At 38.9% G+C, this 12790-nt stretch overlaps 2 protein-coding genes across 2 annotated transcripts; both read left to right on the top strand.

Moving 5' to 3' along the window:
* Positions 1-642: 642 nt before the first annotated feature.
* LOC124373541 (transcription factor Adf-1-like) lies at positions 643-3207 on the top strand. The gene is made up of 2 exons (XM_046831902.1): positions 643-784; positions 2696-3207. Exons 1-2 carry the CDS (start codon positions 643-645, stop codon positions 3205-3207), a joined length of 654 nt encoding a protein of 217 aa, XP_046687858.1.
* Positions 3208-10467: 7260 nt separating this feature from the next.
* LOC124373540 lies at positions 10468-11349 on the top strand. Its single transcript, XM_046831901.1, has one exon. The coding sequence runs from the start codon at positions 10468-10470 to the stop codon at positions 11347-11349; it is 882 nt and encodes a 293-aa protein (XP_046687857.1).
* Positions 11350-12790: the final 1441 nt, after the last annotated feature.

Here is a 12790-nt window from a genome sequence, read left to right as displayed (position 1 = left end):
TAAACCTATCACATAAAAGGTACAGTCGGATCAAATCTTTGCAAGCCTATTTCTCAGTTCATGATTTTCGACCATCAGTCCTTTTTACATCTACCTCCTCAATTGTTCTTGGGCTATGCCCTGGAAAAACAGCTGAAGTCCCAAACAAAAGGAGTAGCACACTCAAAAAATCAAATATTACACAAAGTGGTCGGATTGAAAAAATACCGAGTTCAAACACACCTCAAAGATCTAGTGCCTTATACCGCAAACAAAGTATGTTATCGAAAACAGTCCCAGTACCTCTTTTGAGTATACACGGCCAACTAAAACTTCCATCACTAAAGAATTGTCTGAAAAATTAATGAACTTTTTTGAAGACGACCGTGTGAGCAAAATGTGCCCAGGGAAAAGGCGGGGACACACCTGTCATACAGCGTTCCAATCCGACTACGGTCATACAGACGGACGACTGTATGACAGCTGAACAACGGCCTTGAATGCGGCAAGCCACACCCGTCCGTCACGTGACCTGTCCTACTCCCACTCTTCTCCGATGTCGCTGTCCGATCATGCTCCGACAGTGCAGACCATTCATTTACTTGATGCGGGACGCGTGTCGTTAGCTGTTGTTGTATATTTTTGTGTTTTCTGGTGGCTAAAATGGCGGCTATAAAAGCGGAGGAGCTGATCGAAAGTGTAAGAAACTTTCCAGTTTTGTATGATCAGACTCAAGAACAATATAGAAACTCTGACTACAAGGATATTATTTGGAAAAAAGTTGTAAAGGAATTGAACGTAGAAGGTGAGAACTAGAATAGATAAATACTCAGATTATTAGTACGAAAATATCGATTATCAGTTATCATTAACAATATCTTATAACAATAACTTGTTTTACATGTTGTCATATGTAGGTACAACTACATATTTTTGGTATACATGCAGCTAGTTGCACAAAACAAATTAAACTTAATCACGGTAAGATGACGTCATCTTACCATGAATAAATTTAATTCCTTTTTGTCCAACTGGCCGCAACTGTTGTACTTAAATTAATTAATTTCATTCAGAAGATTTGTTTTGGTTTATACAATTTACTACGTAATACCAGTAGACTTTGCCCGCTTTAATTATTTGTGTGACTAGAGTGTGAAGTGAACGATTACCGCACCGTGAGAAACAGTTTTTTTTCACGAGCCGGAGGCGAATGAAAAAAGTTCCTTGAGTGCAGTTACAACACTTTATACTCAAATTACACATTAAATTTTTGTATCCGAGTGACGCAACTGTGTATTTATTAGACTATGGTTCTTAATATTTTTTGTGTACTGAAGCAGGACTGCCAACTTATTTTTGAATGCTGAATAGGGAACCTGCGTATAAGGTACTCACTATTAATATTGTGTTGTGAATTTGGTTGTAAATCTTGTTTTGAATTCCAGGTTGCAAATATGGGATAAGTAAAATATAATTTTATGTACTCAAATAATTAACTTTACGCACTGGTGTAGGAATAGACTATTGTACGTGCTATAGTAAGTGCAAAAATAGACACTTTTTGGGTCACTGTAGAAACATTTTATCATCATTTTGTTATCATTTTTTATTTTATGTTATAGGCTTTCTTCAGATTACACAGGTTCTCAAAAATATTTTCTAATAGATAAAAATATTTAGTATAATAATTAATAAAATATAAACTGAAATATGCATTGCTTTGAATAGTTCCAATGGAAATAATATAATAAACTTATCAACTTATGAAGGCCCGACGTTCTTGCCACTCCACACTACCCTCTTCAGAATTGAAGAATTGTTTGAATTGCTCTCTTATATTAAATGCTTCACGATTTTCCCCTCCTCTGCGACGTGGAAAGTGCTGGAGACGAGATTTCTCCCCTGGAGCCGTGTCAGTATCATGGGTTGCTTCAGGCACTTTGTAGTCTTCATAAATTCGAATGAAGTTGTGTAAGATGCATGCTGCAAGTACAATTCTCATTATGTTGTCAGGACTTCCCTGGAGAGGTCTCATGAACATTCTAAATTTTTGCACCATAATGCCAAACACGTTTTCCGATATTCTACGTGCTCCACTCAATCTGTAGTTGAAAATTCTCTGTTCGTTAGACAAGTTTCTTCCCAGGAAATGGTCTCATAATGTTGTTTGTGAGGGGAAAAGCTTCATCGGCAACTATAATCATGGGAAGTTCAGTATCTGTTCCTGGAAGACACTTTTTTCAGGAATGTTAAGTTGGTTTTGAGATAGCTTTTTACCAAAGTTGGAATTAGAAAAAACACCACCACCATCTGAGTTTCTTCCGTAGCTTCCGACATCTACAAAAATGTAGTTGTACCGAGCATCAACTACAGCTAAAAGAACAATGGAGTACGTTTTCTTGTAGTTCCAATAGAGACTTCCTGACGATTTTGGAGCTTGTATTGTTACATGCTTACCGTCCATAGCACCAATGCAATTGGGAAAACTGCCACTTTTTCCAAAATTCTACTGCTATTTCATTCCACTTGTCCTCATTCGGAGCTGGCATTACTACGTTCAAAAGTACTTGAATTACCGCTCTGCTTGTATGATGAACAATGGAACCAACTGTACTTCTTCCCATTCTGTAACTGAATGATATGGTTTTGAAAGAATCGCCTGTGGCAAGAAACCTGTAACAAACAACTTATATTAATAAATTTCTATCATTTTTAGGACAAGAGGAGGAATGTAAAAAGAAGTGGAACGGAATTCGAGACAGTCTGCGAAGAGCTAGACAGAAAAGGAAAACCAAATCTGGACAGGCAGGAACATCAACCAATAAATACAAATTTGAGTCCATCCTTGAATTCTTGATTCCTCATCTCGGTGAACGGAAAGGCCTAAGTAATGTTCCTGATGAAGATGACATAAGTGATGAAACTCAACTCAATGACTCTCATCAGCAGAACTCCACCAAGGAGTCACAAGATGTCAATGACATTGAACCTCAGGAGAGTGTAGAATCCGTGTCGTTGCTAACACCTACAACTCCAGCAAGTCGAGTTTCCATCGACCATAGACCTCTATCCGCAAAACGCAAAAGGAAGCTTGAAGCAAAACCTCAAGAGACTGCATCATCTCAGCTAATGGCATACATATTGGCTGAGAAGAAAAAAAAGAGTCAAGTGAAAATCATGGACAGCACCCTGTCGATACATTTTTATCCGGAATCGCTACAACTCTGAAATCACTGCATCCTGTCCGTTTTCATTCTACTAAAGGAAAGATTTTCAATATTGTCCAAGAGTACGAATTACAGGAGCTTCTTGAAAATAGCAACCAACAAACTAACATGGTTCCTCCAAACAATATGTCCTCTGATTCAACGTCTCTTACAACGTCTACACTGTCGGAAGGAGATGTATCGTATGCGGATTTCTCAAAAGGTATTCAACCTGCATCAACATCTCCTGCATACAATGAAGAAACTTACACTACATTTTTTAAACTTTATATATATATATCATTCATCAAAGATGTAGAATGTTCAAGTTTTTTTCTTAATATCTTTTTCTTTAAACATTTCATATATTGACTGTGAAATTGTAATCTAATGTTAATAAATTTCTTTTTGGTAATTTTCTTGTGCTTATTGTGCGTTTTTGAAATCCAACTAGAGTTCAAATTTATTTGGAAAAAGAATTGTCATAAAGCAAGGTTAATAAAATAAAATGTTCTATATAAATAATCCTAGATATATCGATCCTAGAAATATAAATAATCCTTTTGACAAGAGAACTTTTTGTAAATGGGATAGTATCTTACCTTAAAAATACTGCCAAGCGGTGTCTAGGAGTGATTGCTTTTCTAAAATACGTGTCTTGCATGGTTAAATGTTCTTTGAGTTTAAGTTCCAACTGATTGAAGGTATGCATCGGCATTCTAAAGTAATGAAAAAATTTCGTCTCGTCGTCCAACAGATGAGGTAAAAGTGTGGTAAACTCCCCTTCTTCTTGTCTTGTTTTCCATGCATCCCAACAGTTCCCTGCAACTACCGCTGTTCATATATTTACTGACAGTCCATCTAGTCAGTATAGAAACAGGATAAACCTTTATTTACTGAAGACTCTTCTGCTAAAATACTTTACCCAAATGGAATTGTCCACCTGGAACTTCACTGAGGCCGGTCATGGTAAGGGGCCAATGGATGGGGTGGGCGGTACTCTTAAAAGGGAAGCTGATAAAAAGGTGTTACGTGGATCTGACATAACTTGTGCCAAAGATTTTGTGGATGCTGTTAGTAGTTTTAACATTGATTTGTATGACATCCCATCAGCAGTCATAGAAGACAAAGTTGGAAGTTAATAACCTCATCATACCCCTTATAAAGGGGATTATGCAGGTTCATCAGGTAACTTGTGGACTTTGTACTGGCATTATGTATTGTCGTACACTTTCTTGTTTTAAGTGTTCGGCAGAAACACCCTGTAGACACTACAAACTCTCTGAGGTCTTCCCAACTGATGATCAATTATTAATTACTCAAAATAAGATGGATTAAAAAAAAAAAAAACAAAAAAACCCCTCAAAATTGTCAGTTGATGACGTATTTACATCTTCAGAAGATGAAGAGTATAGCAACCACTATGACCAACCTGAATTAAAGGAACAAAAGGATTTAACCCAAGTGTATAAATGTAATACGAACAAGGAAGATTTTGCAAAGAAAGTTACTTCTGGAGTTCATGTTTTGGTTGAATACAAAATTGACAAAGGAGAGAAATCCAAGATTGAATAATTTATTGGTGTATGTCAGAACGACCTCTCTCAAGAAGATGTCACCGTGATGTTTTTGAAATTTTTGCAACAAAGATAACCAATTATATTTTGCTAATGAAAAAGATGTTGTTTCGGTTCCTGGTGATCAAATTAAGGCCATATTACCAACCCCAACTGTAGTATTGAAAGGGAATCGGGTTTTTTACAAATTTAAAAAAGCAAATGTGGACTAACTAATTAAATATTACTATTAAGTTTTTAAGGGTTTGTTTTCAATGAAGGTTTTTAATATCACACAGGTTAATAGTAACACACTTTATTGTACGAGTTGTAACAAAATATGCTTCTAATATGTTATTATACTACACTAAATTTAAAATAAACTTTTCTCAAGCAAAATATGTCAAGATGTAAACAGCATAGGATATTTTATTATTTTCTGTAATACTAACTATGCAACATAGCCACTTCTAAGATAATTGTGTTAGTTACTCAGATATAATTATTGCATTACTTTTTTGTATCGAGTGTTTTGAATTTATAATATTCTGTTACCCAGTTTTTTCTCAAACTATGATATTAACCCACCGTTGGTCGCGGGGTGAGCGCGGCGCTCACTTTATATTTCTTCTGAGAAAATCATAATGATAACCTCAAACAGTAATTCCAGTTTGCAGTCTAACTGACTATTGGAATGTCAGGAGTGGGGGAAGTTGTGAGTGGAAGGGCGTGGTGATCTTCAGTCGCGTCCAGACCCTCGTTGTGTGAAGTAGTACAGGCCGATGAGCGCTGCGCTCACCCGCGACCAAGTGTGTGACTAGTTTTGAGAGGAAGTTGCCTACCCGCGATCAAGTGTATGTGTGTGTGTTTTTGAGTGTGAGTTGCTTACCCGTGACGAATTTCTCATATTTTGAATATTAACACTATTTCAGTTTATTTACCCTAAATATGACAAATAATGATGATCACATTGTTCAATGGTTATTGGATTCTTCTGATGACGACCAAGAAGAGTATATTGTGGACAGTCATAGTGAAAATGGATCTGAGGATTCTGATGTTGAGAACCTACAGGCAAGTGAACATGACAGTGAATAAGAATTGTCAGCTGATGAAAACGAACTTATTCAACATCCGGCTCAACCTGAAAATGAAGCTTTGCCTATATCAGAACCACAACCTCACCTTCTCCGTGGACAGGGTACACAACGTATTCATCCAGTTGTACCACAAGCTGAACATCCATTTCCCAGAGATTATTATGTAGGAAAGGATAATATTACTAAATGGAAAATGTTTCAGTCAAATTAAAATGTTCGTCGACGGCGACAAAATATTGTTTTACATCTTCCTGGTGTAAAAGGAAACGCTAGAAATGCTAAAACTGCAACGTGGGGTAAATTCTTTCCTGATGATTCATTAGAAGAGATTGTGGAACATACAAATCATCGTATCAGAATCATGAGGAGAGGGTATACAAGAGAGAGAGATGCAAGAGAAACTAATATTCTTGAACTAAAGGCTTTGATTGGAATTCTATATATGGCTGGAGTAATGAAATCATCCCATCGTGTTCTTGAAGAGCTTTGGGCAACAGACAATACAGCTCCAGAATTCTTTCGTTTTATTATGCCCTATAAAAGATTATATTTCCTCCTAAGAGCCCTAAGATTTGACAATGCTCAAACTCGGCAGGCACGAAAAGCAGTGGATAAATTTGCTCCGATCAGAGATTTGCTCCATATGTTTGTACAGAAATGTAAGGATAGTTACTCAGTGGGAGAGTACGTAACTCTTGATGAGATGTTGGAAAGTTTTCGTGGGAAATGCAAATTTAGGCAATACATGCCAAAGAAACCTGCCAAATATGGCCTTAAGATATTTGCAGTCACACATGCGCGTATGTTCTATTTCTCAAATATGGAGCCGTATGTGGGTAAACAGCCCCAAGGGCCATTTCAAGTCCCTAACACACCAAGTGCAGTTGTTCATATATACTAATGTATCACCCATCAAAAACAGTGGTCGAAATATAACAATGGACAATTACTTCGTTTCCATTCCTTTGGTAAATGAACTAGTAACACAACACCGTCTTACAGTAGTAGGTACTGTAAGAAAGAATAAACGGGAACTCCCACCAGAAGTTGTTGAGACACGTGCAAGACCTCCATGTTCAAGTTTGTTTGCCTTTGGAGAGAACGCTACCCTTGTGTCGTACGTCCCAAAGAAGTACAGAAACGTTATTTTAATTTCAAGTATGCATGATTCATCTGGAATTGATGATTCGACAGGTGATAAGTGCAAGCCATATATTTTGACTTTTTATAACATGTCGAAAGGTGGAGTTGATACCGTTGACAAAATGAAAGGTCAGTACTCAGTGTCTAGGATCAGCTACAGATGGCCACTGAGAATATTTTTTACATTACTAGATATTGCTGGAATCAACTCTCAGATTATTTTCAGTAGCAATAATAACAGCAAACTTTAACGCAGAAAATACTTAAAAGATCTGGCGTTTGATCTCTCTAAGGGCTACATGGCTTCTAGAGTTCAAAAGGATGGAATTCACACAGATATCCGTATGAGGATTCAGCAGCATGGTACCCTAGAAGACCAAATACGTCCTGCCCCTCAAGCACAACCTACAGGACGAGTCAAGTGTGCATATTGCCCAAAAAAGAAAAACCGGAAGACTTCATTGAGGTGTGTGTGACATGCCATAACGCTTGTATGTGGGGAACACACGGTTTCAGTGTGTCGCTCCTGCCACACAAATGAGCAAGAGGCAGATGATGAGGAGGATATGGAGTAGGACAATTTTAAATTTTTATTTAAATCTAGTAAATTAAGTGTTTTTAAACTCAACTTTAATTTACGATATACATTTGTTGTAGACTCTAAGATAGTTATGTATTTTAGTAAAGTTGCGAAACCACCTTATATTTAGTTTTTTTTTACCCTTACGCTTTATACTAATTAAAACGTAAGGAAACAAGTTCTTGTTTTTATGAAAACAAGAATACACAAAAGGGTAATTAATATTGGTGTTACCACTAGGCTTTACTGTAATCAAAGATTGTAGTTTAGATGCAATAAATTGGTATCATATTATTAAAATACATGTACCTGTTATACGAAATAAAGTACAAAAGAAAATAAAAAACAAAAAAAAACAACAAAAAAATAATTAAAACGAAATATTACCAAATTTAAACTGAAAATACAGCTGGTGAGCGCAGCACTCAACCGCGACCATCCGCGTACGGAGTAGTGCGCGACCAAACGGAGGGTTAAATATTACACTAAGTAAGACGTTTTTTCAAACCATTTATGTCAAGATATTGTTAACAGCATAGGACATTTTATTATTTGCTTTAGTACTAACTATGTAACACAGTCTTTTAAGATAATCATATTAGTTATTAGTCTATAATTATTTCAATGGGGTTTTGTATAGAGTGTTTTGAATTTATAACACTTTGTCATCTAGTTTTCTTCAGAATATTCCAATAAAACATCATCTTGACTATAATTGTCATTTGAGAGTATATGTTATAGATTATAAACATATAAAACTCACTGCGTGCTTTTTCTTACTCCTTATCATTAGAATTCGTTCTGTCACTTTGATTATACAAATCGGTAACCTCGCGACAACTCGGTAACGGCTGCTACAAATCGGTGACGCTCGTGAAATCGGAAAAAAATTATTACAAACTTTACAACAATTATTACGTAACTGTTTTCATACTTTTAGGACTTCAAATCTTAAAACAATGATTAATTATTGGTAATAATTGAAGGGGTCAGTGGAAGAAGGCGATATGTTACATTTTTGAAAATTTTTAGTTGTCAGCATGGATGAAGGTGTTTATGTTACAATTTAACTATTGGCACTAACCCCTACTCCCTAAATCCCTCAGGAAAAGAAATACCAATGATGAAGGAGGTATGTGCACTATAAATTATGAAAGCCTAAATGAAGAAGGTGGTATGTTACACTTCACAACACATACACCCTTCTTCCATCCAGGATTGTAGATTTATGGGTACTTACCCCCTTCATTCACTATTCTATGGACAAAATCACAGTCGTCTGTCTGTAACCTCAACTGCAGACTGTGTTTATGTTTGTTGTTGCTCTTACGCAAATTAACTGATAGCTCTGCTTAAAATGAATAATAACAGTCGAGGAGGTAGAATATTAAAGTTATTAGCAGTGATGGCAAAACGGATGAAAAAGAAAACAACCAAATATTACTAACTGAAGGTAAGTCTTGTATTCTACACTTTTTAGGTTAAGGTATAAAGGGGAGAATATCAAAAGTATTTTATGAGTTTTGTAGGAATAATAATTAATCTTTTTTTAAATTGAATGTTACTTTTTAATGTTTAAAGAAACTCTTTTATTTCATACACGTTTGTCTGTATAGGTTAGTTTATTAAATGTAGGGGAGACCTGTGTACCTAGGGCCACCCCTTTTCCCCCCCAAACTGTAGGGGGAATTTTCATTCTGGTGAGTTTAGTGTGTTGGCTAAACTGCTTGCAGCTCCACGTCCTGGGTATGACGTTAAACTGCCCACTCCCACCAAACCATTCCCCCAATTTTTACCCAATCCCTTAAACTGCCTACCCTGTGTCCCTTCTCTTCGTACCAGGGTCTATTCTATGGTCTGCATTTCTTCTTTCTTTGTGCAGCCCCTCGTTTTATCTTACATTCTTTCCTATCCATGTTCTATCTTCTTTTTTTCCCATTTTTTCTCCGTAGGGGAGCGGCCTGCCCGGACGCTTTAAAGGTTGGCGACCTTTCGTACCCCTGAGCTGGTGCCAGACTATTGTCCGAACCTGGCACCTCACCCTATCTAACCGAAAACTCCTAATCCTGCCCCGACTGGGTCGTGTTTGTTGTTTGCTGGGAGTGCCGGAACTGCTGCACAGATCCTCGAGCATGCCCGTGTTCGGGGCTGTGTGGTAGCAGAAGGCTGATGTGAACTAGCTCTGCCGAGGCATAACAATATACATGAACCCTGGTGCCAGCCACTTCGGTCCCTGGTCAGGAAGTGAGTAATGGACAGATATGTCGGAGATTTCTGTTGCCACGTGCGAGCCCGAGCCGTGCGTGAATTCCCGGCTCGGTTAAACGAGATAACACCGGGCCCCGGGGAACTGGGGTAGGGCTGCCTGCCAAGCTACGGTTTGACAGGTACCTTAGAGTATACCCGTTCCCGGTGTCTCGGCCTGCACCTTTACTCACGATGCGCTGGTAAACTACTAATTATGGATGTGGGCAATAAACCTCAACTCTATGGGCAAAACACACACCGAGTAGTAGAAAGAGAATCAATTAATGATTTAGACAAAAAAACGTCCCCACTCTTCAGAATTCGAAGATGAGGAAGAAATAAGTAAGCAGATAAAACTAAGTAACACAAACAAACAGTATCTTCCTACGCCACTATTCCTTGTGTTTAAACACAAAAACGAAAGCGAAAATCTGTCCAAAGTAAGTCCTTTTGTGATCAACAAGGCATTAGTCGGAGCAGGCGGTTCGCCGTTATCGGTCAGGAAACTTCGTAACGGAACTATCCTGGTTGAGGCGGTGAACGCTCTACAAGCTCAGAAGTTCCTCTCCATGAAGACTTTTTATGATCACGTTGATATCACTGTACAGCCTCATGAGTCCCTAAATTACAGTAAAGGAATAGTTTTCAGTCGCGAGATGCTGTGTTGCTCAGAAGCGGAACTGAAGGAAGAGTTAAAGGATTCTCTCGTCACTGATGTGGTGAGAATAACGAGGGTCGAGAATGGTTTACCAACACCCACACCAGGTCACATTTTGACCTTCGCCCTCCCTCACCCACCAGCCACGATTAGAGCAGGATACCTTTCTCTTCAAGTTAAACCTTACTTCAGAAATCCCCAAAGATGTTTCAGATGCCAGCGCTTCGGACATTCGAGCAAAACATGCACCGGCTTAGATACATGTAGCCGATGTGGTCAAAGTAGCCACAATGACAAATATTGCACAAGCGGAGAAGAGAACTGTGTGAACTGTAAGGGCAAGCACTATTCAAGCTCTCGCAGTTGCAAGATTTATTTGGAGGAGAAAGAGATATTAAAGTTAGTAACATTAGAAAAACTGTCTTTTGGCGACGCCCGAAGGGAGTATAGGAGACGACTTGGACAAACTCCAAGAAAAGATATCTCCTACTCTCAGGCCGCTTCTGCTCCTCCAGCCCAGCCCGCACAGTGCTCCTCCTGCTCCGCTCTGGAGGGCATGGTGCGAGAACTCACTAAACAGGTCGCTGCCTTGGTGCAGCAGTTAAATGCCAAGGCCTTGCCGCAAACACAAGCGAGTAGTCATACGACTTCTGCCCCCGTAGCAAAGGGACTCCCGAAACAAACAGGAACCATTCCCAGGCCAGTTTCTGTGTCTGTGGCACCCGCTAAAGGAAAAGAGCGACCATCTAACCATTCCAAAACGGCGGAGGAAAGGAAGTCTCTCCAAGAGAGACTTAAAACCCAAATCCGATCGAAAGCTCAGGCGAGATCAAAGGGAGGCACCCCCCACTCCCTGCTCCTCTCAACTTTCCATAGTTGATGAGGATGAGATGGGAGATGACCTTCTGCTTCGATCGGAATTTCAAACAACTCAAGGTACATATTTTAAACTTAATAAAAATAAAAACAGACAGAAAATTACATACAATTAAATAAAACATGAACGAATTTAAAATTATCCAATGGAATATTAACGGTTATCGCGGACATTTGGAAGATGTAAAACATCTTTTACAAACCAATGAACCTCATATAATTAGCATCCAAGAGACTAAACTCCACCCGGGATGCCAAACCCCCCTGAGAGGATTTGACATCTTTCGTGAAGATTTCCCTCACGACGGGCATGCCTGTGGTGGTGTTGCTCTATTCGTGGATGAATCCCTAGGTGCCTCTGAGGTGCCCCTCCAATCCAATCTCCAATGTGTTTGTGTGTCATTCCAAGTCCCGATTAAACTGTATATATGTACCGTCTACTTTCCACCAATCCCAGTCACCCTCTGTCAAGGTGATCTCGAGGCACTGATCGGCCAGTTACCGAAGCCTTTACTTCTCCTAGGCGACTTCAATGCCCACCACAACATTTGGGGGTCAGACCATTGCACACCAAGGGGAAACTTGGTCGCAAGAGTCCTAGGAGATCAAAATATCTTTGTCCTTAATGACGGATCCCCAACTTACCTGTGTCCTAGGATGGGAGGTCGGTCTGATATAGATTTATCTATATGCAGTCCTGAACTTGCTCATAGATTCGATTGGGAGGTCCTCTCCGATACATTCGGGACTGATCACTTCCCAATTCAGATCAAAATACCTGATTCTTCGTTGAATATCACTAGAAGACCAAAATGGATCCTCGACAAAGGTGACTGGGATAAATTCCAAAAACAATTTATATTACTAGATATAAATACTCCATTGGACATAAATACTGTAGTAGAACTTTTTACAAACTCTATAATAACAGCTTCTCAGGATAGCATTCCGAAGAAATCACCCGAACCAAGACGAAAAAATGTTCCTTGGTGGACAGAGGAGTGTTCGAGAGCATTGCGAGAGCGAAGACGCGCCCTGCGAAGATTCAACAAACGCCCAACCCAAGAAAATCTTGAAAGCTACCGGTTCCATAGAGCAAAAACGCGACGAGTCTTCAGAAACTCCCGAAGAACCTCATGGCAAAATTTCGTGACCACAATATCTCGAACAACTCCAAAGGCCGAAGTATGGAGAAGGTTAAGGTCGCTGTGCGGCAAATCCCAACCTTTGCCAATTTTGGGACTCAAGTCGGGCGGAGACGTTGTGACTGATCCCCGGGATGTTGCCGACCTGTTGGCCTCCTCCATATCGGAGGTCTCAAAAAGTTCGTCACACTAATAATAATAATAATAATCTTTATTTTCTTCAAAATAACATGCAATACAATATAATTCTTATACCATATGAATACAACATGCACACAATAGGGTAAAGCTGAGAAATAA

Source organism: Homalodisca vitripennis, unplaced genomic scaffold (genome assembly GCF_021130785.1).
Source record: "Homalodisca vitripennis isolate AUS2020 unplaced genomic scaffold, UT_GWSS_2.1 ScUCBcl_5825;HRSCAF=12744, whole genome shotgun sequence".
NCBI classification, from domain to species: Eukaryota; Metazoa; Arthropoda; class Insecta; order Hemiptera; family Cicadellidae; genus Homalodisca; species Homalodisca vitripennis.
Note: the sequence above shows the minus strand (reverse complement) of the source record. Positions and strands in the feature narration are given on the sequence as shown.

What these genes read in the sequence shown, in the direction of transcription:
- LOC124373541 (XM_046831902.1), top strand. Translation starts at nt 643, where the DNA reads ATGGCGGCTATAAAAGCGGAGGAGCTGATCGAAAGTGTAAGAAACTTT. An exon ending in AAAGGAATTGAACGTAGAAG is followed by an intron (nt 785 to 2,695) that starts GTGAGAACTAGA and finishes TATCATTTTTAG; the next exon opens with GACAAGAGGAGGAATGTAAA.
- LOC124373540 (XM_046831901.1), top strand. Translation starts at nt 10,468, where the DNA reads ATGCTGTGTTGCTCAGAAGCGGAACTGAAGGAAGAGTTAAAGGATTCT.